At 41.9% G+C, this 23,934-nt stretch overlaps 1 protein-coding gene across 1 annotated transcript; it reads left to right on the top strand.

Moving 5' to 3' along the window:
- Positions 1–125: 125 nt before the first annotated feature.
- On the top strand, positions 126–22,395 carry Wdr92 (WD repeat domain 92). Its single transcript, XM_028887415.2, has 8 exons — positions 126–408; positions 6,102–6,202; positions 8,191–8,321; positions 10,359–10,460; positions 13,045–13,160; positions 14,210–14,344; positions 20,038–20,135; positions 21,252–22,395. The coding sequence occupies exons 1-8, from the start codon at positions 226–228 to the stop codon at positions 21,457–21,459; spliced, it is 1,074 nt and encodes a 357-aa protein (XP_028743248.1). The 5' UTR covers positions 126–225; the 3' UTR covers positions 21,460–22,395.
- The last annotated feature ends 1,539 nt before the right edge of the window (positions 22,396–23,934 follow it).

Below are 23,934 nucleotides of genomic sequence, written 5' to 3'. Positions count from 1 at the left end.
CTCTAGTGTGTCTATGTGACAACATCGTGGTCGAGGCAGTAAGTCAGCTTGTGCTGTGTGTGGAGAAGCATCTGGTGCGGTCTCAGCAGCTCATCTGGCATTATCAGAGGCACCCAAGCCCAACTTGCTAGAGCGTTCCGGGTAAGTGCGGCTAGGGAGGGGCAAACTGCCTCTGCGATGTTTGCAGCCTGGTTTCTAGGTTAGTGTTTTGCCTGCATCTGCACCATGACCACCTTCGAGAAGCCTCAGATCATTGTCCACATTCAAAAAGGCCTCAACTACACGGTGTTCGACTGCAAATGGGTGCCCTGCAGTGCCAAGTTCGTGACGATGGGCAACTTCGCCCGGGGCACCGGCGTTATCCAGGTGTACGAGATCCAGCGCGGGGACCTGAAACTGCTGCGGGAGGTGGGTGCAGGCTCGAACTGCTGTTTGGGCGTGCGAGCGTGTTCTGGGGTCTGCATTACTCCTTGCCACAGCCTTGCTCCAGCAGGACCGGAAAGGAGATTACAGACTGAGAATACTTGGGACTTAAAAAACTTTGCCATCCCAAAAATCTCACTGGGAAACCAGTACTTTTCACTGCTAGCCCCTTCTCCCGCCGCCCTCGGTGCAGTCCTTTGTAAGGTTTCTGGGAAGTGAAGTTGAGGTTTCATGTTTACGTTCGAGGACCTTTTAGGCTGTTTGCAGTTGTTGTAGTCTGCTAGTACGTATGTGCAATACGTGCACGTTTCATGCAAACAGAGCCAAGGAGGCACCGGGATACCTATAACGAAGTTTCTGGAGACAGCTAAATACCCTCTTCTTTCGAGAAGTATCAGGTGAATGCCTAGGCGGCCGTGACCATGACAATGTCACAGATCTCATGGAGTTTATTGGGGAAGATAGTCAGTTAAACACCAAACCAAGAATACATAAATACATAAATCAAGATGAGTTTTCTAATACACAGTTATGTGAGAGTAAAAGTAGATTTAGGGTGAGCAGAAACTAAGTAGGGCAAATTCAGAGTGGGTATGAAGTTTCCAGAAGAAACAGCGTGTGGGGAAGCTCTTTGATAGTGGTGGGAGATGGTTTATTATCTTTTAAAAAACAAAAACACGCTGGAAGTGGTGGTGCACACCTTTAACCCCAGGACTTAGAAGGCAGGAGCAGGGGAATCTCAGTTTGAGACCCTGTCTGAACAGCAATCACAAAAGGATCATACATATACCAGAGGGATAAGTAGGGACCTTTGCAAGATCTCTAAGACATTTAACAGATTTGTTCTTCTTTTTCCTTTAAGAAAAACAGGACCCCACTCAAGGACTTTTAGGAGGAGGATGCAAGACCAGATTGACAGGTTTTGTAAAAGGCTGCCAGTGAGCCAATTACAGAGTAATGAAAACAATTAACATTTCATTTTCTTTCTTTCTTTTTGAGATGAGTGTTCTCTGTGTTATCCAGTTATCAAATTCATCATCCTCATGCCAGCCCCCAGAGTGGGCTGGGATTACAGGCCATGTGCTGTGGTGCTGAGCTGTGACTAACAGTTTTATAGTTAGCTATAGTTTTAAAAAAAATGTTTCGATTTGGGTTGACGAAAACAAATGACCAGTCTCGTTGAGGTGTTGAGGGTTGGTAAGAGTTTGCAAAGAGTTGGCTTGAAGGAGATGAGTTTAGAACAGGTAGTGGGTAAATAAACTTGCATGAGAAGGTGTATGAAGTACCATCTCTTCCCTGAGTTTGCTGAAAGCGTGTTTTCAGGGTTAGTTCCTACTCTGTAGCCCGGGCATTCAACTTGGAGAATCAAAACACGGCTTGGTTTTCTCCCTTGCCTTGTCTTCATCACTGGACTCACAGTCACCTGTTGCTGTTCCAGTGGCCAGTTCAGGTTATCTGAGAGAGGGAGCCCTTCCTGATCTGCACTCCTATAATACTGACCTTCTGTGCCAGAAATAAACAGACTGTCTTATGTCTCCAGATTGTAAGCTGGACAGCAAGGACCATGTCTTCTAGTGTGATTTGTAAGGACCAGCCAGTCAATGTGCATTTATCAAAAGAATGGGGAATAAATGAACTTGGGAGTTTTAAGTACTGGCGTAAGTAGGGATCTCGAGTCAGTGTGTGGGTTAAGGACTGTGGACATGGGAAACATTGGCATATCAGAAACTTTAAAGTGAAATGTTAGGAGCAAATGCCAGTCAACATGCCACCAGAAAGCATCTGTAGACTTGTGTTTTGTTTTCCCAAGAATTATGATACATTTATACATTTCACTAATAGTTACTCCAAGTGAAATAGTGTTCTTTTCTAATTTCTGAAGAATTCTAGCAAATTTTCATTTATTTACTTACTAAATGAAAATAGTAAGTGTTTATAAGAGAATGTTTAGAAAATATAGGTAGGTCTAAAAAAGAGAGTATAGTATCAGACATGATCTGAACCCTAGGAGTCACAACTGTTCTTGGATCCTCTTCATTCCATGAATTACTGAGACTCCTGTAGAGCTGCTGTGCCGAAACAGAACCACGGGTATTTGAACATTTCCTCATAAAGAGCAAGAGAAACATTAGAAGCAAATTCAATATTGTATTTGTTTGGGGTGCAGCAGAAAAGCATGCAGGTTCAATACATGGCGGTGGCTCTCCTGCATCCAAGTCCTCTTTGTGTGTTTGGTTGCTAATAATGGCTATGTACAGATTTTAAAATATCCATGCCTTGTTCCCACCCCTAAAAATGTGAACTTCTACTGGTTGATTGTAGTGAGTACCAGAGTTAAGAACTGTTGGGTCAGGTAGATTACTTACCTCAGTAGAAGGAGACATACTTCTTTTGTTATGATGGATTACTACAAGACTTGCTCCAAAGCCTGTGCACCCAGGATACATGTAAAAGGAGCAAGTTGGCTATTTCCTCTCTTGTGCTTTTCCTTATTGCTAAAGAAATGGGTACAAATGGAGGGCATAAGGCTGGGCAGTTTGCCACTCATGATTTATCCCAGCACTCAGGAGGCAGAGGCAGGAGGATCTCTTTAAGTTTGAGACCAGCCTGGTTTATGTAGTGAGTTCCAGAATAGCCAGGGCTACATAGTGAGATCCTGTCTCAAAAAACAAACTCACAAAAATTAAACAAATAAATAAAAACAGGATAGGGGACTGGAGAGGTGGCTGGGTGGTTAAGCACACTGGCTTCTCTTCCAGATGACCCAGGTGGCAGCTCACAGCTGTGTGTAACTGCAGTTCTAGGGGCTCTGATGCCATCTTCCAGCTTCCTTCAGCACCAGTCAGGCTTCTACTGCACAGACATATGCAGGCAAAGCACCCGTACACATGCACTAAATGAGTAAATGGAGGGCAGGGCCTCCTTCCCTAGTTGAACAGTTTGGTGGGCCACATAACAGTGTCTAGCCGAGTGTCACTTTATCGTCCCTGCCTGAGACTGTCAACTTTCCTAACGTACACAAAGGTACCATATGGACAAAGACAGCCCTGAAAAGTGAAACTGGGGTAGTGAAGTTTTGGTGTTTTAGCTCCTGTGCTACTGAATTCACTGCTTGTTCATTCGCCTGACTAAACCTTTTAATGTTAATTAAGTAGTGCCAGGATGTGGAGGAGGCAATACTGACAGGCTGCAGTAGACCCGCCCACAGGCAGAACAAAAATAGCTTGCTCTGTGGCAATTATTGATCATGGGCTTCTTTAGTCATGCTAACATAAACTTCTGGCAAAGAATATAAAAAACTAGGCCAAGTACACTATCACTGATGGTCATGTTGAATATTTAGCATTATTTATCAATATGTTTACCATATATTTACCAATTTCATATGCTGATTTTTGTGTGAAATAATTTTAACGAAATAGATCATTATTTTTAACCAATTAGTATTCTGTCAAAGTTATCACTGAATTCTACTCATCTTTCCATAGGAAAAAATATTTAACAGTGTTGAAAGAGTTCTTTTGTGTGCTGTATGAGTCTGTGTGTTTGTGGTATCCCCTCGGTTACTGATTTTTATGAATGTCTGAGAGCAGGGGAAACATGACTCTTTCCAAAGTCCAGCTACAATAGAGCTCAGCCTCTCTGAGCAAAGGGTTTTGGGTTTGAGTCTTGAACAATAAACTGGTAATACCTAAGTTTCTGTTTCTTTCATACAAAAACAGAAACCCTAAGGGAAGCATGATACTATATACTTATCTTGCAAATAAAATAAAATAAAATGCGAAATAAATTGTTCACTTTTCCAGGCCTGGAACTTTTTTTTTTTTGACACTTCTATTGACTCAGGCTGTGTAATAAAATGTTTGTTGGAATCACATGCTGGCCTGGAGGCAGCATTCCTTAGGAGAGAGAGCTCGAAATCTGCCTGGCTCTTGATTATAAATAAGAGATATCACTTCTCACTTTGAAAATGGTATCCCAGGACTGTGTGGATGGCTTAGGTGGTGTTTGTGCAAACATAAGGACCTGAGTTTCAATCTGCAGCGGCCACATAAAAAGCCGGGCACATCTGTACACAAGTAACTCTTGCTCTGTGGAGGACAGGCAGGATCCCTGGGGCGTGCTGTCAGCCAGCTTAGCTCCAGGTTCAGTGAGAGATCCTGTCTCAGGAACAAAGCAAAGTGTTAGAGCATGATGCCTGAAGTCCTTCTGACTTCTGCATGGATGTGCATGCCTGTACACACCACACACACTGTACACACATACTTTACACACGCTATAACACACTACACACACTGTACACACATACTATACATACACTACACACGCTGTACACACATATACACACTATAATACTACACACTACACTCACACTGTACACACATATACACACTATAACACACTACACACATATACTATACACACACACTACACACAGTGATATATTTAACAGTTTGTGGCAATTTACATGTTATGAAAAAATGATAGTCTTTTCAGGAAAAAGCGTGTAGAATGATGTTTGTTATCATATCCTTAGTATATGGAAACTGTTTCTGTGATTGTGTGCAGTTGACACCACACACCATCTTAGACACACAGCCCATGAAAACCCAGAGAATCGACAGGGAGGACCTGGGAAAGTGCTCTGGTGCTGGCTTCCTTAAACCCTCATTCAGAGAGTACTGAACACTACTAGGTTCTGCAGGTAGGACTGTAAGAGGCTCCGGACATTTTTGTTCTTGTATTCTTCAGGAACTAATGTCTGTTGTGTTTGCATTTCTGCTGAGAGCTTTGCATAGTACATATTGAACCTTTTTACATGCACACCAGCAGAGAGGATTGTGAGAGGGCAAGGTTAAAGCAGGGTCCTTCTCTGTAGCCCAGCCTGGCCTAGTATTCCCTGTGTAGCCTAACTGACCTTGAACTCACAACTGCCCTTCTGCTTCCTTGTCTGGAGTGCTGGGGCTACAGGAATGAGCTACCACACCAGGGGCTCAAGCTGGCAGCATTTGGCTATCTCAGTGAGATAAGAACAACAACCAAAAAATCCTTCCCTCTCCTTCCCCTGTATTCCCATGCTGATCCAGGGATTTCTGGATTTTAGACCAGTTTGGATTGCATCTGGCTGGGACAACAAAGTGAGAGACCGTGTCTCAGACTATGCAGCTGGAAAGACTGCTCAGAGGTTAAGGTCACTGGCTGCCCTTCCAGAGGTTCTGGGTTTCAATTCCCAGCACACACATGGCAACCACCTATAACTCCAGTTCCAAAGGATCCAGTGCCCTCTTCCAGCTTTCGAGGGCACTGCATAAAGACAAAACACCCATCCACATAAAAATAAACTCCACCCCCAATCTAAAAGAAAAACACCGAGATGTGGTATTGCATGCCTTCAATCTTGGCACTTAGGGAACAGTGACCTAGGAGCTCCGAGTTCAAGGCCAACCAAGGCTACCCAGTAAGATCCTGTCTCAAAACAAAAACCACCTTTCTTTTTGATAGTGATATACTTTTTTATATTATTCAAAATTGACTAAAGAAAGAGTACAATAATTTCCATCAGAAAATGTTCTAATTGCTTTTATATATAATGTATTTAACCCCTACAGCAAAGCTGTAGACATTGTGATTATAAATAACTGCTTGCCTAAGTAAAGTATCCTCTCCTTTCTGTCCAGATTGAAAAGGCTAAGCCCATTAAATGTGGAACATTTGGTGCCGCGTCCTTGCAGCAGAGATACTTAGCTACGGGTGATTTTGATGGAAATCTTCATATATGGTGAGATTATTAAGCAGTACACCATTGGGATAAGCCTTCTCTTTGATAGGTGTATTGCTCTTCTGAATTCTGATTTTAAAATGCTTCTTTCAAATATTTTAATTTCTTCCAGAAGTAACTAAAATCATGAGGACTGTTGTAATAAATATACTTCTGTGTCATATTTACAGTCCACTTAAAGTCCTAAGCTCTTCATATTACATTTAAGGATGTGTATGTGTGTATGTTTATGTATGTAATAACAATGAACAAACAGGCCATGAATGTGAAAGCAAGGAGGAGGGCCCCTCAAAAGTTAAAGGTCAAAGGTTTAAAAAGATACTGAGCTCTAGAACTTGACAGTGTTACCAGTTCTTACCAACTCACAGACTTAGTAATTAATGCCATTTTAGCAAGAGGTTTGACATTATGGAGCAATACATTCATTTTAATTTTTCTCGTGTAGAACTTCCAGTTAAAGTTTTTGTTAGTATTTAGTGCTTTAAGACCTAGACAACTTTTTAGGAAAGTGTCTCTTGAACAACTCAATAAAAGCCTGCTTTGAATGAACAAAATCACAATTGTGTCTATTGCCTTTATTATTATAATACATTACTTAGAATTACTTTTTAATATTTAAAGTTGAATGAATTCATACTTCTCTTTAATTGCTTTTTAGCAATTGAATCTTTTTCTCAACACTTAAAGTATATAGCAGTAATTTATTTATTTATTTATTAGCTCTTTTTTTTTCTTTTTGGTTTTTGTTTTGTTTTTTTCAAGACAGGGTTTCTCTGTGTAACATTCCTGGCTGTGCAGGAACTCATTTAGTAGACGAGGCTGGCCTCAAACTGGTTTGTTTGTTTTTTGAGACAGGGTTTCTCTGTGTAGCTCTGGATGTCCTGGAACTCTAGACCAGGCTGTCCTTGAACTCACAGAGACCCTCCTGGCTCTGCCTCCCGAGTGCTGGGATTAAAGGCGTGTGCACCACCCTGCCCGGCAGAGTGGTGATTCATGACTACATTTTCATTTTGTGTGTCAGTCTGCTTTGTTCTTAGTTATTTCCCTCTCTTGCTGCCTGCCCCTGTATCCCCACTGCCTGACGGGGGCGGGGGGGGGGGGGGATTGTCTCTTCCCTCCAGACACACAGCCATTCCTTTTTGTTTGTTTGTTTTTTGGAGACAGGGTCTCTCTATAGCCCTGGCTGCCTGGAGCTTACAATGTAGACCAGGCTGGCCTCTAACTAACAGATCTGTTTGCCTCTCTGCTCCTGAGTGCTGGCATCAAAGATGTTCCCAGCACACCCAGCTAGATACATTCTTACTGTGTATATATCATTGCCCACTGCCTCCCTTCTGATCCCCTTTCGGGTTTTGCTTTATTGTTTAGATTTTTTTTCACGTTTTAGTCAGTGTCTGTGTGTGTCTGTGTGTGTACACACGCAAGTGGAAAGCAGAAGTCAGCTTCTGGGTGTCTGTTTTCTCTTACACTTGAGTGATCTGGAAATCAGTGCAGGTTGTCAGGGTTGGTGGCAAGTGCCTTTATCCGCCAAGCCTTCTTACTGGCCAGCCTTTCCAGTTTCATGACCTGCACACAAACATACATAAATACACATATTTACACACATGGATGTGTGTATAATTTTAAATTTATTTTCCACATATAAGAAGAAACATGGTATTTGTTTTCCTGATTCTGGCTTATTTTGCTTAACATAATGGCTTCCAGTTTTGTCCATTGTCTTACAAATGTCATGATTTCATTTTTCTTCATGGCTGAATAAAATTTCATTGTGTATAACTTTATCCATTCGTGTCTTGATGAGTCGTTTCCTGAGTTTATTTCTGTGCTGTTGAAGTCCTTTTCAGAGAATCCTTGCCTTTGCTTGTATCACCCAGTGTCTTACTTAGTTTGCCTCTAGCATTTTCTGAGTCTCTGTCTTAGGTTAAAGTTTTATTTCGAATTGATTTTTAGGCCTCATGTGATAAGTAGTTATGCTTTTTGCTTAGGAATTTGGAAGCTCCAGAGATGCCAGTGTATTCTGTAAAAGGCCACAAGGAAATTATAAACACTATAGATGGTATAGGTGGACTTGGAATTGGGGAAGGAGCGCCTGAAATTGTGACCGGCAGCCGGGATGGTAAGTCAGTGTATTTTATATATTATACAAACGTTTAATGGAAACGTCTGTGCCGTGGAATACCCTCTCTATATGGAGTCCTCTTTGGTTGGCTTCACTCTGCATCTGCCCTTTGAGCATCTGCATTTTAATAAACAAGTTTTATTGCACAGCTTTCATTTGTTTCTGACTTGTGTATTTTCAAGTAGAGTCATAGCACTGAATATTTAGGGTTAAGTTAGTTCAACAGCTAATAATGAGCTGACTTTGAAAGACTTACAGTGTCTCTACAGGTTTCTGAAGCAGCCAATGATGTGATGGGTGGCAGCTTTTCATTCTCTCTTTAAGAGAACAGTTACTACTAGGAAAATGTCAGGTTGAAAACATGTCCTGTGATCTGTTCCTTGAGCACTGTGGAAGCTCCACAGGCACCAGCTTGGCTTTCAGCTCTAGTGACCAACAGACCAGGTCTGAATGACCGCTGTGGGGTCCCAGGTTTTGTTGCTCCACATGGAGATAATAGTAGTTTCTTTAAAAGAATTATTTTAAAATAAAAATGAGATGTATTTTCTTTTTCCTTCTTTTTTTTTCCTTTGGTTTTTTGAGACAGGGTGTCTCTGTGTGTAGCTCTATCTATCCTGGAACTCACTCTGTAGACCAGGCTAGCCTGGAACTCACAGAGATCTGCCTCCAAGTGCTGGGATTAAAGTCATGTGCTGCCGCCACCTGGCTGAGATAAAATTTTCCGGTAGTTACTCAAGGGCAGTGGTGTGTTAGAAATTCTTTTTCAGGAAGCAGTGTGGAACACAGAAGGAAAGATGGCGAGCAGTTCATTATGCTGCTACGGCCATTGTGCTGCTTCTGAGATAGCCACGCAGTTTCTTTAGGTTTTCTGGGTATTCTTAGGAGAGTGGCGTGAAATTATGAAGAAGTGATATTGTTACATATGTAACTCCTTGGTGATAAATACTTTGTGATTTATAAAGTGAATTTCTAAATAGCCCATCTCACCAGTTTACCTGGCCAGCTATGGTAGACAAGGACTACACTGGCTGACACAGATGTTTCTTTCCTGTAAGTTTGTAGGTTAGAAATTGTACGCCATCTCCACTTGTGTTAGTGTCTATGCTTGCCTACTAATTAATTTTGTGTTATGAATCATCTTTATGTCCTTCACTAATTCAAGTGTGGAAAACTTACTATAGATCTTAACGGTTTGTGTAAACCCTGTATCTGAGTGGTGATCTCTGTCCGATTTGTGGGAGTCCACAAAGGATTGCAGCCTTTTTAATGACCAGCTCTATCCCTGGAGATAAGTCTTAAGTTTCTTGTCTCTTTCAGGGACTTTTTGCCCTTTCCTGTTCTTGCTCAGATGTATGACTTTTAGCCATCTCATTTCATGCATTTATCTTCATTATATATAGGCAGTGACAGTAGTTAGTAATCCTATAATATCAATTGATATAAGAGGGTTAAAATTTAATTTAGGCTCATTTTATTTAATAGCTCTCCTCACTCTTTTGTGATAGAAAGTTAAGCTTCATTATATGTGAAATGGGTGGTGTTCTTTCTTCTCGTGCCAACAAGTGAAGCTGAGAGCCATGCATGCTGGTCCCTGTGCTGTGAACTGCCTCCCCAAGCCGTTGAATGGCTTCTAAAATGTAGAATGTAGTAACAGTGCTTACTCCTCTGTATACGAAAAGTGCCAGTGGTTATCTGTGTAGTTAGGAAAACGTAGTTAAACAAGAAAGTACAGCATGTTTGAATTGTACCCTTGTCTTTGCCTTGTCAATCATAACTTACAGATAACCTAGGAATACTTGTTGGGTTTTCTCTATGTAGCTGTTAATTTAGGAATCATTTTTAATACTAGCATATGGGTTATGTCTGGTATCAAGTACAGCTTAACCAATTTGAAGCCAGAAAAACATGAATAGTTTACAGATGTATGTTCTAACATCTACAGTATTGGCACATGTCCCATTGGTACAAAGAATGCAAAAAGGAAATGTGATCAGTCACTGTTGAATTTTGCCAACACCCTTGTATTCATCACAGGAACTGTAAAGGTGTGGGACCCAAGACAAAAGGATGATCCTGTTGCTAACATGGAACCTGCACAAGGAGAAAACAAGAGAGACTGTTGGACTGTGGCATTTGGTAGGTTACTGAAGAAATAATTGCGTTTGAAGTTTGTGTTTTAGGAAATTCCCAATAGTCTGTTCTGTAGATTATTCTGAGAGGTCATCCAGGCAAATATCATAGTAGTCAGTCAGCCGCAGGCTAGGGTTTACATCGTTACTGTTCTATTGATTGTGTGGCTTCGAGAAAGTCAACAGACTTCACCACTTCTGGTTATTGTGTTGACACAGTAGTGCTAATAGAATTTGCTTAGCGGTGTTGAGGAGCCAATGTGCTAATGCCACTAAAGTGCTTAGAACAGCGCTTCTCAACCTGTGGGTCACAACCCTTTCACAGGGGTCACCTAAGACCATCAGAAAACATGGAGATTTACATTATGATTCATAACAGTAACAAAATTACAGTTAGGAAGTAGCAATGAAAATAATTTTGTGGTTGAGGGTTTACCATAGCATGAGGAAGAATATGAAAGGGTTGCAGCATTAGGAAGGTTGAGAACCACTGTCGTAGAATGTGCATAGATTATTAAGTGTTGAAAATATTTATTATTATTATTATGATAGGTTTTTGTTTAATAATATTGACCTAATTTGGTATCAAATGCTATTAATAAGGCTAAGGGAAGCCTCAAATGCAAATGATAACCTAAAAAATCCTACGTTACGTTTTACATAGTACATTTATTTTCTAGAAAATAGTTGTGCCATTACATAATTATTTCTTACAAATCTGATGACCATGACCTTTATTAGTACACTTACACTGCATATTGATCCTGTCAATGCTGGTGCTTGTCTCTGACTGTAAAAGATGTGGGTCAGAGCCCAGGCCAGCTGCAGTTACCAGCATGAACTGCTGCTGACTGCAGCTCCATATTCAGTTTTAAACCTCTGTTTTCTTTTTGATCAGGCTGGCCTCAAAATGGCAGAGATCTTCCTGCCTCTGCCTTTCAAGTGCTGGGATTAAGGCGTGTGCCACCACACCTGGCTTTTGTGAGTTTTTTGTTTTGTTGTTTTGAAACAAGATCTCACCATGTTGCTCAGGCTGGCCTCAAACTTGTGGACTCAAGTAATCCTCCTGATTCAGTCTTGAATAGCTGGGACTACAGATGAACACCGCCATGCCTGGCTTGAGTTTTGTTTTGTTTTTTTAGTAACTACTGTGGACATGCAGTAGTGAAACTGAGTCATATTTGACCCCTCAAGCATATGGTTTCGTGAAGAAGGGCTGGCATCCACTTTACTTACAGATAAAACAGAAGTAATGAAACATCACAAGAGGCATCTGTCCATGCAGAGGGAGAGATACAGAGGGAGGAAGATCATTTTGAGCTCAGACCAAGGATTCATAGGATTTCCATCACTAAAATTGGGAGAGAAATTTCAACACAGGGAATAATTATAAGGTGCCCTAGAATGGTATGGTGGGGAAAGTGACCACAGAGGTGGTGCTAGCCACAGTTGCCATAGCCACCATAGCCACTGTTGTTTGGGTGGACTGGAGGTAGTGGTCGGCCTTGAAAGGTCTTTGCATAGTGAGACCTGGTCTCTGGTCTGAGCTTTCAGATGTCACTGGTGATAGTAGAGGGTGGTGAAAGGCATCGTGGAGATGAGTTCAGAAGTTCTAGGCAGGACTCCAGTGAAGAGGGTATGGAGCAATGAAAATGATTCATATGATAGATACCGAATAAATAGTATTTGCAAGTCTGTGTCCATAAAATGGGAAGCAAGGAAAAGGATTCTGTCCAAGATGACTACATTTTGGGATTGATCATGGAGGGAAAGATGTTGCTCATTGAAAAGTTCTACAAGCAGTGTCACAGTGGTAAAGGAAGACCGTGAGACCAGTTTGGGACATAGCAAGAGCAAGATGCTGGTACCATCAATAGCTCACAGTGGAAATGCAGCCCTGGAGTTTATAAATAGGAAGCTAGAGGTAGTTGAGAATAAAGACACTGGGGTCATTGTCCAGATTGCCTCATACACTGATAGGACCTTCCTCTTCCCTCACATTTTTTATTCAGCAAGAGCTATGCAGGAAAACCATCCTGCAACAAAGCATGCTGAAATTAACTTCACATTCTAAACTCTAGGTATGGTCATCTACACCACTAAAAATGCACTCCAATTCATTACAAAGTTTTCTGCAAAGATAAAATAACCAGAAAAATATTCTGCAAGATAATTTTAAAACAGTATTTGCATTCATATATCATTATTACCAAGGAATGAAGAAGAATAAGTATATGTGTCTTCCCAGGCCCTACTATCTGAACTGTAGTTGGTCTGTCTTTATGGATATGTAATGGATCATAGGGCTTTGCATTTGCTAGACAAGCCCTGAGTGGTATTTCCAGCCTGAGAGAGCATTCCTTTTCTATTTAGAATCCTCTAAACACTTCCAAGTAGACTTTTGCCAGAGAATTTCAAGTAAGCATTTTTAAAAAATTAATGTTCCTCATCAGCTGTCAGGATTGATGAATGGAATTCTCCCCAGTATAATTTTTTAAATTTATATCTGTCCCAAGTTATATGCGTAACAGTTTTTCTTAGCAGGCTGCACCGTGGATTTATGAAGACCTGCAATGTGTCTTGATTTCCAGGCAATGCTTATAATCAAGAGGAACGTGTTGTCTGTGCTGGCTATGACAATGGGGACATCAAGCTGTTTGATCTCAGAAACATGTCACTGCGGTGGGAGACGAACATTAAAAATGGGGTAATGGGCCTTTCTGTGCTGTCCAGCCTCTCTGAGATGTTTGTATCTACTGTCTACCTCTAGCCACTACAAAGTTCTCAGGTCCTTTCTCTTAACTCATGTCTCTCAGTCTTCTACCAGAAGTTAAACTTTTGGGCCAAACCATCTTGAATCTAATGGCGGCCGTGCATCCTTTTTTAAGAAAGCGATCACATATTCAGATATGCTTTGTTAGTGTCCGTGGCATCAGTGGAGCCTACAGCCCATCTGAGGACCATGGGGACCATACATTTGATATCAAAATGAGCAAATATGTGGTCTTTCTCTTGCTGGAGTAGGCAAAGTTTCACCAAGTGCCTTTGGACTTTGGTTTTCAAGCTGTACACATTTGTTAAAGAATTTAGTTCCTTTCTGATTTCTGAAGGTAGCCTTGACTTACCTTCCTGTGCTAAATAATAAAAAACATCACAACATCACATTGCCGGGCGGTGGTGGCACATGCCTTTAATCCCAGCACTCAGGAGGCAGAGGCAGGTGGATCTCTGTGAGTTCGAGGCCAGCCTGGGCTACCAAGTGAGTTCCAGGAAAGGTGCAAAGCTACACAGAGAAACCCTGTCTCGAAAAACCAAAAAAAAAAAAAAAAAAATCACATTGTGACCTTCTAATGAGCATGGGAACCCAAGATGGTTTTGTTGATCAAATGAACAGAAAACATATGTTGCTATATTGATTCAGAATGTTTAATGACTATTCAAGCACATGGTCTTGTCATTTTGAGCCATTCAGATAAATAACTTCAAGAAGCCAACAAGATCTGGAGAAATGGCTCAGTGGTAAAGAGCACTGAATGCTCTTCCAGAGGACTAGGGTTTGATTCCCAGCACACGCGTGATGGCTCAGAACTGCCTGTAGCTCCAGTTCCAGGGATTCTGACCCTCTCTTCTGGCCTCCCTGGGTACCAAGCATATACTTGATGTGATATATGAAAGCAGGCAAAACACCCATACACAGTTTTTAAAAAGTACAGAAAGTAAGAACCTATCAATAACAGATGCGTTCTCCGCTTTCAGGTGTGTAGCTTGGAGTTTGACAGGAAGGACATCAGTATGAATAAGTTAGTAGCTACATCTCTGGAAGGCAAGTTCCACGTCTTTGACATGAGGACGCAGCATCCCACCAAAGGCTTTGCTTCTGTTACAGAAAAGGTGAGTGAGAAACTCTCTGTGGAGAGTGAGCGGCTCGGCGTCCTCTGTCTGTCATGTGCTTGTGGGGTCTCAGGTGCTTTGTGCAGGTTACTTTTGCAAAGGTTGCCAGCTTTATACTTCTTGATTATAATAACTTTCTTGCTTAGTTAGAAATCTTATTTTGTAGTTAAAGAAACCTTGCTGATGCCAAGAATTTGATCAGGAATTCCCAGCCTGGTATTTTCTAATAAATGTACATTTATTAATAACTAATAATGTACTTTCCAGAAGTAACATTTTCACTGTCATTCATCCCATTTTATTCTATATTCTCATTTGCTGTATTAAGTGAACTTATCTTAAAACACTCGTTACTGTGGTTAGGACATAATAGAAATTCAAGAATGTTCTGTTCGATTATACTTTAGCTTCTACTTGAGAGAGCTTAGTGGGAAAGGCTTTTGATTTACAACATTAGAAAAATAGATAAGGAAGAAAAACAAAGGGAAAATACTGTTCACAAAAGAGAGAAGATATCTAGAATAAAGCAGCTACATAATCCGTGTTAACATCCTGACACTTGTAGGAGACAGGTGAGGACTGTGGCCCTCTCTCCGTAAACATAGGGAGGAAAGCAGCCACAGGGTGGCTGTTTCCAGAAGACTCAAATGTGCAGTTTGCTCAGGAAATTAGAAGTTTCTTCCTATTCTTTCCCCCCACTGTGGATGCTGTGGGACTCCTCCCCCACTGTGGATGCTGTGGGACTCCTCCCCCACTGTGGATGCTGTGGGATTCCTTCCCCCACTGTGGATGTTGTGGACTCCTCCCCACTGTGGATGCTGTGGGACTCTCCCCCACTGTGGATGTTGTGGGATTCCTCCCCACTGTGGATGCTGTGGGATTCCTTCCCCCACTGTGGATGTTGTGGGACTCCTCCCCCACTGTGGATGCTGTGGGATTCCTTCCCCCACTGTGGATGTTGTGGGATTCCTCCCCCACTGTGGATGCTGTGGGATTCCTCCCCCACTGTGGATGCTGTGGGATTCCTTCCCCCACTGTGGATGCTGTGGGACTCCTCCCCCACTGTGGATGTTGTGGGACTCCTCCCCCACTGTGGATGCTGTGGGATTCCTTCCCCACTGTGGATGCTGTGGGATTCCTCCCCCACTGTGGATGCTGTGAGACTTCACAGAACTTCCTCCTTTGTGCTCTTGTGTCATCTTATGAAATAGTGGAGGTATCATTTGAGACTGGCAAGATAGCTCAGCAGTTGAGAATGGTTGCTGCTCTTCTAAAAGACTTGAGTCAAATTCCCAACATCGATGCCAGGCTCCTTACAACCCCCTGTAACTCCAGGTCTAGGGGATCTGATGCCACCTGCTGACGGCCTCAGGCACTGCACTCATGCACAGACTCCCCACCCTCACCCCCACACACGTACACATAATTGAAAATTAAATCTCAAGATTAGTAGTCACTGATATGTGAACTGTGAAATAGCTTAGCTCAGATAGCAGCTTCACTGCTTCTACAAAGCAGTGTTGCCCTCTCCTGTATCCACCTACTTCCCCGGATCTCTCCTCTTGCTCAGTGCTCACTCCTCATGACCCCCAAGGTGAACCAGCATGCTGGAGTGATTTGCTGATGTGAGTGTGGTACTGATAAACTGTTAGCCTTTTATACTTGTCTACCTGTATTTTCCTAAGGAAATACATTTTGCTTTTTATTTTTAATAAAGGGGATATATTAACACATTTAAATGACAAAAATCAAAAGCCATCCAGATATGAAAGGTATTAGTTACAAAATAGATACAGCATATTGAAACATGTGTCCATACACACTGGTGTTATTCAGCCTACTCCCCTAGTGTCTCCTGCATGCCCCTGCTTACCTCTTTCTGGTTCCCTTTTTCCTGCCAAATTCTCCCTCTTCTGCATTCATGTCCTGTGTATTCCATTACTCTACTTTTCCCCTCTTCCCATTCATACAACCCTTCCTTCCCCTCACACTACACTGTCAGCTCTCATCATCTACACAGACATAGACACATAGCAGTTTAATCCTAGATTTTGGATTTGAGAAAAAACATCCTGTATTTGTCTATTTAATGAGGAAATTGTATGGACCTCATTTTCTTTACCTGTTCATCTGCTGATAGATGTCTAGACAGGTTCTATTCCTCAGCTGTGTGAGCAGTTTAGCAATAAAAGTGGATGTGCAGTTCTCTCTGTAATATATTGACCTAGAGTCCTCTGGGTCTGTATTCAGGAATGGTATAGCTAAGTTACACAGTAATTCTGCTTCAGTGTTTTTAAGAGATCTTATGTTCACTTCTTTATTGGCTGTACCACTCCCACCAGCAGTAAGGGTTTCTTCTTTATATCCTTTCCATCATTTGTTTCTATTCTTTTTTTTAATAATTAATAATTTTTATTAACTGAAAATTCCATACAATGTTTTTTGATCATATTCACTTCCCCTCCCCCAACTCCTACATCTTCCATCTCCCTATCCACCCACCTATGTTCTTGTTTTCTTTTCCCCACTCACCTCTAAACATCCATTGAGTTCAGCTTGTGTGGCCCAACCACTCTGGAGTGTGGGACCTACCCTGAAGTGTGGTCACCTTACTAGAGGTCACATCATTAAAGAAAACTAACTATCCCTTGTCTAGCAGCAGTTGATGCCAATAGCTCCTCAGGTAGGGTCGACTTCTGCCCACCTGTCCCTAACCATGCTGGGATTTTGTCTGGCTTGAGCTTGTGCAGGTGTGTGCATGCTGTCGTAGATGATGTGAGTTTGTATGTGCATCTGCCCTGCTGTGTCCAGGAAGTACTGTTTCTTTGAAGCTGTCTACCATTTCTGGCTGCTACAGACTTTCTGCCTCCTCCTGAGCTTTGAAGAGAGAGCATGGAACACTCCACAGTTGCCAGTTGCTCTGAGGAAGCTTCTCTAATGAGAGTTGAGCTCCATGGGTACAGCAATGAGTTATGTGTGTCCTGTTAGCAGAGTGATAGTAGTAGGTTCTCACCTAGGGCCTGTGACCTAGCCACAGGTTTTGGGTCCCATTAGTGGTGCCAAATATGGGTCTCATCTGGTGAAGCAGGTCTTCAATCCAATCAGAAAATGGTTGTTTGTTTCTTGATGATAATCTCTGTGGGGTAAAATAAAACTCAAAACAGTTAATAATTTGTAGTTGCTAAACACAGTTCAAGGCTCTGTTTCCATTTGCATTTCTCCTTTTGAAAACATTGCCCAGCCGGGCGGTGGTGGCACACATCTTTAATCCCAGCACTCGGAAGGCAGAGGCAGGCAGATCTCTGTGAGTTCGAGGCCAGCCTGGTCTCCAAAGTGAGTTCCAGGAAAGGCGCAAAGCTACACAAAGAAATCCTATCTTGGAAAAAAAAAAAAAAAAGAAAAATTAAAGAAAGAAAAAGAAAACATTGCCCATTGGATCTGCCCAGTGTGGCTTTTCCCTTTATGACTTGATGTTTTACAACTCTGTGGATTCTGGGTACTGACCCTCTACCTGATACATAGTTGGCAAATATGAATTCCTGTTCTGTAAGCTCTCTCTTCACTCTGCGGTGGTCTCGTTGCTGTCCGGAGGCTTTTTGACAGCAAGTGATCCCATGGTCAGCTCCTGAGGAAATGGTGTATGCTATTGGAGTCCTTTTCAGAGAGGACTTGCTTATGCCCATATCTTTGGTTGTTTGGCTTATATTTCTTCCAGCAGTTTCATAGTTTTTGTTCTTATGTTAAGGTCTTTGCCTCATTTTAAACTGATTTTGGCCAGGATGAGAGGTAGGAGTCTAAATTAATCTTATACATGTTTGTATCATGTTTTTCCTATCTCTGTTTGCTGAAGAGGCTGTTCTATTTTTGTGTGTGTTTTCATGTGTGTGTACTTTTGACATCATTGTTACCACCATTGCATTTCATTGATCTATGTGTCTGATTTTCTTCTAGTATTGTACAGGTCCTGGCACCTCGGGTATAGAATGGCTTAGTTTGCACCTACAATACCTAGCATCATTCTAGGTTTGTTTGTTTTTTAAGACAGGTATCTCTATGTAGTCCCGACTGTCTTGGAGCTTGCTGTGTAGATTAGGCTGGCCTCGAACTCACAAAGATCCTCCTGCCTTCACCTGTGCCTCCCAGTTTTTGGGACTAAAGGAGTGCACCACCATGCCCAGCCATACTCTTATTGCTTTGGCTATTCAAGCTCTTTTGTGCTTACAATGAATTTGGGATTGTTTTTTGTAGTTCTGGGAAGAACAGTATCAGTTTAATGGGAGTGTTTTGAATGTGTACAGCCCTCGGTAATGTAGCTGTTACTAATAACAGTTCTGTCTGTGAGCGTGGAAAATCCTTCCATCCATTAGTGTCCTCTTCAAAGTCTTAAGTTTTCACCATAGAGGTCATTCACCTTCTTTGTTATGTTTATTCCTAGGTTTTTTTTTTTTTTTAATATTCTTTTTTTTTTGTTTTTTGTTTTTAAGATTTATTATGTATGCAGCATTCTGCCTACAGGTGTCCCTGCAGGCCAGGAGAGGGCACCAGATATCATTACAGGTGCGTGTGAGCTACCATGTGGTTGCTGGGAACTGAACTCATGACCTTTGGAAGAGCAGTCAGTGCTCTTAACCACTGAGCCATCTCTCCAGCCCAGGGTCTTTGCTTTTTAAGGATTCTCTCCTCCTGCCCCAAGTTCTTTTTTGCAAGACCATTATTAGAAATTGAAAGGCTGCTGAATTTTGTGTGTTGATTTTATTTTGCTGAAAGTGTTTAAGTTTAGGAATTTTCTGGTAGAGGCTGTAGGGTCTTTTAAGTCTAGGATTGTGCGTAAGTGGGGATATTTCAGTAAAGAGAATTGCAGAAGAAAAACCAAACTGAAGTGATACTGGAAATAAAACACTCAATAAGCCACATTGAAAAAACTCAATGGAAAGCCTCAGCACACAATGGATCTGGTGAAAAACAGAGGATTAGGTCTGGGTCATTCAGTAAAGGTCAATGATAAACTAACTCTGTGTGTGTGTGTGTGTGTGTGTGTGTGTGTGTGTTATATGTGTGTATCTGTATATATGTGTATGTATATGTGTATGTGTATATATGTGTATCTGTATATATGTGTACACACACACACACACACACACACACACACACACACACACACACACATATATGACATGAGGATGAAAAGACCAGATCATGGAATTAAGAGAATAGGGAGAAAGAAACTACTGTACCAAAGTATTTGGTACATTTTCACTGAAACCATGGAATTTTCCAAGTCTAGAAAAGAGGTCCCCAATCAAGTCCAAAAAGCCTGGAGAACAGTGAGCGGAGGATGAGAAGAGAAACTCACATCACATACTTTAGTTAAAACACTGAAAACAGACGAAGGAAAGGGTGTTAGAAGCTGCAGAAGAGAAGGCTGGTCACTTACACAGGCAGGCCTGTCAGGATAGTGCCTGATAGTTTGAGAGAAACGTTTAGTCAGAAAAGCCCTGACGGGCACCCCGCCCTCCCCCGCAACCCGCCAACCCGGACTGTGCTCCTCAGCAAAACTGCTGTTGAATTAAAGCAGCAACAAAACATTCTTTGCTAACAGCTGGAGTGAAGGTGGCTACAGTTCTTTGTTTTCGAGTCTTCTCTCCAGGGCTGCCATTTAGTCTTTAACCATCACATGTGTCTTGTCTGAGCAGGCCCATAAATCCACCATATGGCAAGTTCGACACCTGCCTCAGAACAGAGAGCTCTTCCTGACAGCGGGAGGCGCCGGGAGTCTGCACCTCTGGAAGTAGTAAGTCTTCTTCAGTTACTTGTGGGGTGAAGTGGGAGTCCATGAACTTTTCCTTTTCTCCTTTATTACTTGCTGTAATTCATTAGGGTATGATTTTCACTTTCAGTGTTGTTATGTAACTGACTTTCTAAATATTTTCTTTTAGTAATGTATTTATTTTATATTTGATAAAAAGTCATCCTTACCTAACATAATAAATATATTTGTCATACTTATGTCTGTATGAAAGCAACATAGAAAAAGTTGGGTATCCCCCTCATAAAAATGGAATTGTAGGTAGTGTGTTTACACCTGTAATCCCTGCACTCAGGAGACAGGGCCAAGATTGCTATAAGTTTCAGGCCAGCATGGACTCCATAATGAGGGGTCATCACAACATGAGGAACTGTATTAAAGGGTCACAGCATTAGCAAGGTTGAGAACCACTGCTCTATAACACATCTATAGAGAAGTTTACTTTCCCCCCTCCACCTTTCAGATCTGTCAGGTATTATTTAGTTGTTAGCCTTTCCCTCGTCTTAGCTTAAAAGTTTATATTTCTTTCTGGGAGAAAAAAAAAGCCCATGTTCTCAGTGTCGAGTTCTCTTTGTGAATGCAGTGGTTTTTAACTCTCTCCAGTGGCATCCCCACAGTAATAGTACAGAGAAGGTCTCAGGCTAGGTCTGAATGGTGGACTCTGGGGTTGGGGTGTGGTGCCAATCCTTTTTGTGAAAGTGTTAAATGAGCTTTTGTAAATGCTTCTTACAGCTTTTTCCCTTGCACACACACACACTGCCCATCCTGTCTGGCAATCCAGATTTAGGAAAGAATTACAATAAAAGATTCCAGAGAGCAACACGTCAGGCCACCCTACAGTGTTCATATCAAAAAGGAAGCACAGGCAGCTGCTGGGCAGAGGTGCTGTGTAGAAGTTTGTAGGAAAAGTACTCACTGCCCTGGATGTGTTGGCCGAGGGCTGAGGTTGAGGCAGTGTCTTTACTCACATAGGTCAGTATTGGAAAGTCATAAATACTGGTTCAGTAATCAGCTGAGAAATAAAAAGTTATTGACACTTATATAGGAAAATAAAACTGTAAATGCAGGATTGCTCTCTTACCATGTTGATCTTGTTTTTAGTGAATACCCTATTCATCGGTCTAAGAAAGATTCCGAGGGAGTAGAGATGGGAGTCGCGGGTTCCGTCAGCCTTCTGCAGAATGTGACCTTGTCTACTCAGCCCGTCTCGAGTTTGGACTGGAGTCCTGACAAACGGGGGCTCTGCATCTGTAGCTCCTTTGACCAGACAGTGCGAGTGCTGATTGTTACAAAGCTCCAGACCGTCTGACCAGCGCTTGGAACTTGACATCTTCCAGGGGTTACTCACAGAATTCGAGCTATCTTCTCCATCCTCTGGCCTCCTTGAAGACATTGGATTTGAGTGATGAATGACAGCCACAGGCACGAAGCCAGTCACCCTCCAGCTTCTCTGGGCGTTTGGTGGCCTGACGGGCATGCTGCTGCAGGTGAAGGTGCCACACAACAGGGTTGGCTTTCTTCCTTCTCCCCATATTTCTACTAAAAAATGTGGAGCCAGGTGCTGTGGTCTTGGTCCCAGCTACTTACGGATTTAGACCATAAGATCAAGACTGCTTGGGCAGCATAGTCAGGTCCTGCCTTTAAAAACAGTTGGGGTGTCGCTGAAGAGGTGACTCGTGGTGAGAGAGCCTGACGCTCTTGCAGAAGACCCAAGTTTGGGTCTCAGCATCCATACCGGGTGACTTACAACCCCCGTAACGCCAGCTCCAGGGCGTCTGATGCCATTTTCTGGCTGTATCGGGCAATGCTACTCATAAACACATACACATACTTAGAAATTTACAAAAATTTTGTATTTAAATTTTTTAAAAATTAAAAAAAAAAACACCAAAGTCAGTAGTTGTTATTTGTGTTTTAAGTTTGTTCTGTATCTCAGAAGTTCTACATTTTCTCTGTACATTTGTGCTTTATTTTAGTGTTTCCATATTGTAGGAAGCATTTAATTTGGTTTGTAAAGTACTGGAAACACTGTTCAATGGGACAGACTGGAGACCCTGTTTCTCAGTGTAACTGGTGAAATACTGTGACTTACCGCCGTCTCTCTTTTACTCGAATACAGGTGTTGAGTGAGTGAGACTTGGTGGTTTTTTTGCTGTGGTAAGCGATGATGAGTGGTTGAAGATTGGAGTGCTTTTTTTTTTAAACCTTTAAAATATATTTTTTAAATAAACAGGTTTCTAAAGTCTGTGGAAGCGTTGATTCTTTAATAGTAGTAAGAGAGCCAGCCGCTTGCTTTGCTTCCCCTTCTGAGTTCTCAGGAGGTGCCCTTGGCTCACTGTCCTTGACTGTGGAACCACGTCATACGCTGAGCCTCAGGAGGACTGGCCTGATCACGCTTCCATTAAAACTTGTGTTCCCAGCTCCATCCAAAAGAACATAGCATTCATAATATACAAAACTCAGGAACTCTTTGTTCCCCAAATGCTTTATAAAGCAGAGCTCCTGGGGGCTGGGGATATGGCTCGGTGGGTTCAGTGCTGGCCCTGCAAGGATGAACACCTGAATTCTGAGAACTCTGGTCTCAGAAAATGAGGTGAAGAGATACTCAGCCTTGACCACTGGTACATGCACAGGTACATGTGCGTGCACACATACAAATACAAATCAGTTTTAAAAGGAACAAGGATGTGGGTATAATATCAAAGTAAAAATAAAATTAACCTTTAAAAAGCCTGCTTGGATTTTTCCCCCCAATTTTTCAAAGAAAAAATGGAAAATATATGAAAATCTGGCTCAGAATATTTGTTATTGCTAATATAGAGAGGTTTAAGTAGAACAATATATGTACTTCATTAAATCTAAGATGCCATCAGTTGAAGCATTATTTTGTACCACAGAGAAAAAAAAATGCCACCAATGGCATAGATACCCTGCTTTCTTATCAATTGGTATTTGTTATATATATGTATGTATGTATATGTATTGGGACCAGGCACTGTTCCCAAGACTTCATACATGTTCAGCATATACTATAATAATTAGATACTAGTTTTATTATAATTTGCATATGTTTATTATTATGCAATCTTGAGGAAAATAAGCAAAAACAACTTGGTATAGTTATTATTGTCCTCATCTTTCTTTTCTTGGTTTTTCAAGACAGAGTTTCTCTGTGTAGCCTTGGCTGTACTGGAACTCTAGATCAGGAACTCTAGAACAGGCTCTGTAGACCAGGCTGGTCTGCCAGAGGTCTGCCTGCCTCTGCCTCCCGAGTACTGAGATTAAAGGTGTTCACGGCCATTGCCAGACTTGTTTGTGTTTTTTAACCCAGACTGGCCTTGAACTCCTGATCTCCCCACTCTGCCTGTTGTGTGCCATCATGCCCAACTCCCTGGGATTTTCTTTTTCTCTCTCTCTCTATGTAGCCCTGGCTGTTCTGGAACTTCTGTAGCCCTGGCTGGTCGTAACTGACAGAGATCTGCCTGCCTCTGACTCTCAAGTGCTGGGATTAAAGCTGTACGCCACCACACCTGGCCTCATAATTCTTAATATCCAGAGTTTGACCCTTTAACTTGCTTTAAAATCTGTATTTCTTTTGAAAATTTGTCTTAGTATTTTTCTAAATTCCTCTTAAATTCAGAGCCATTAGTATTCATGATTACAGTATTGTCCCCTGTGAATAGCTTGGTGATGGGGCTAGAGATGGCTTGTGACTGAGAGCATGACTTGCTCCTCCAGAGGACCCGAGTTGGATTCCAGCACACACTTCAGGCAGCTCACAACC

This window comes from Peromyscus leucopus, chromosome 10, assembly GCF_004664715.2.
Source record: "Peromyscus leucopus breed LL Stock chromosome 10, UCI_PerLeu_2.1, whole genome shotgun sequence".
NCBI classification, from domain to species: domain Eukaryota; kingdom Metazoa; phylum Chordata; class Mammalia; order Rodentia; family Cricetidae; genus Peromyscus; species Peromyscus leucopus.
Note: the sequence above shows the minus strand (reverse complement) of the source record. Positions and strands in the feature narration are given on the sequence as shown.

Bases quoted from the DNA above. Each gene is read 5' to 3' on its own strand.
- Wdr92 (XM_028887415.2), top strand. From the start codon at position 226: ATGACCACCTTCGAGAAGCCTCAGATCATTGTCCACATTCAAAAAGGC. The intron at 8,322-10,358 runs GTAAGTCAGTGT...TATTCATCACAG, and splicing joins TGTGACCGGCAGCCGGGATG to GAACTGTAAAGGTGTGGGAC. The intron at 14,345-20,037 runs GTGAGTGAGAAA...TTGTCTGAGCAG, and splicing joins TTGCTTCTGTTACAGAAAAG to GCCCATAAATCCACCATATG.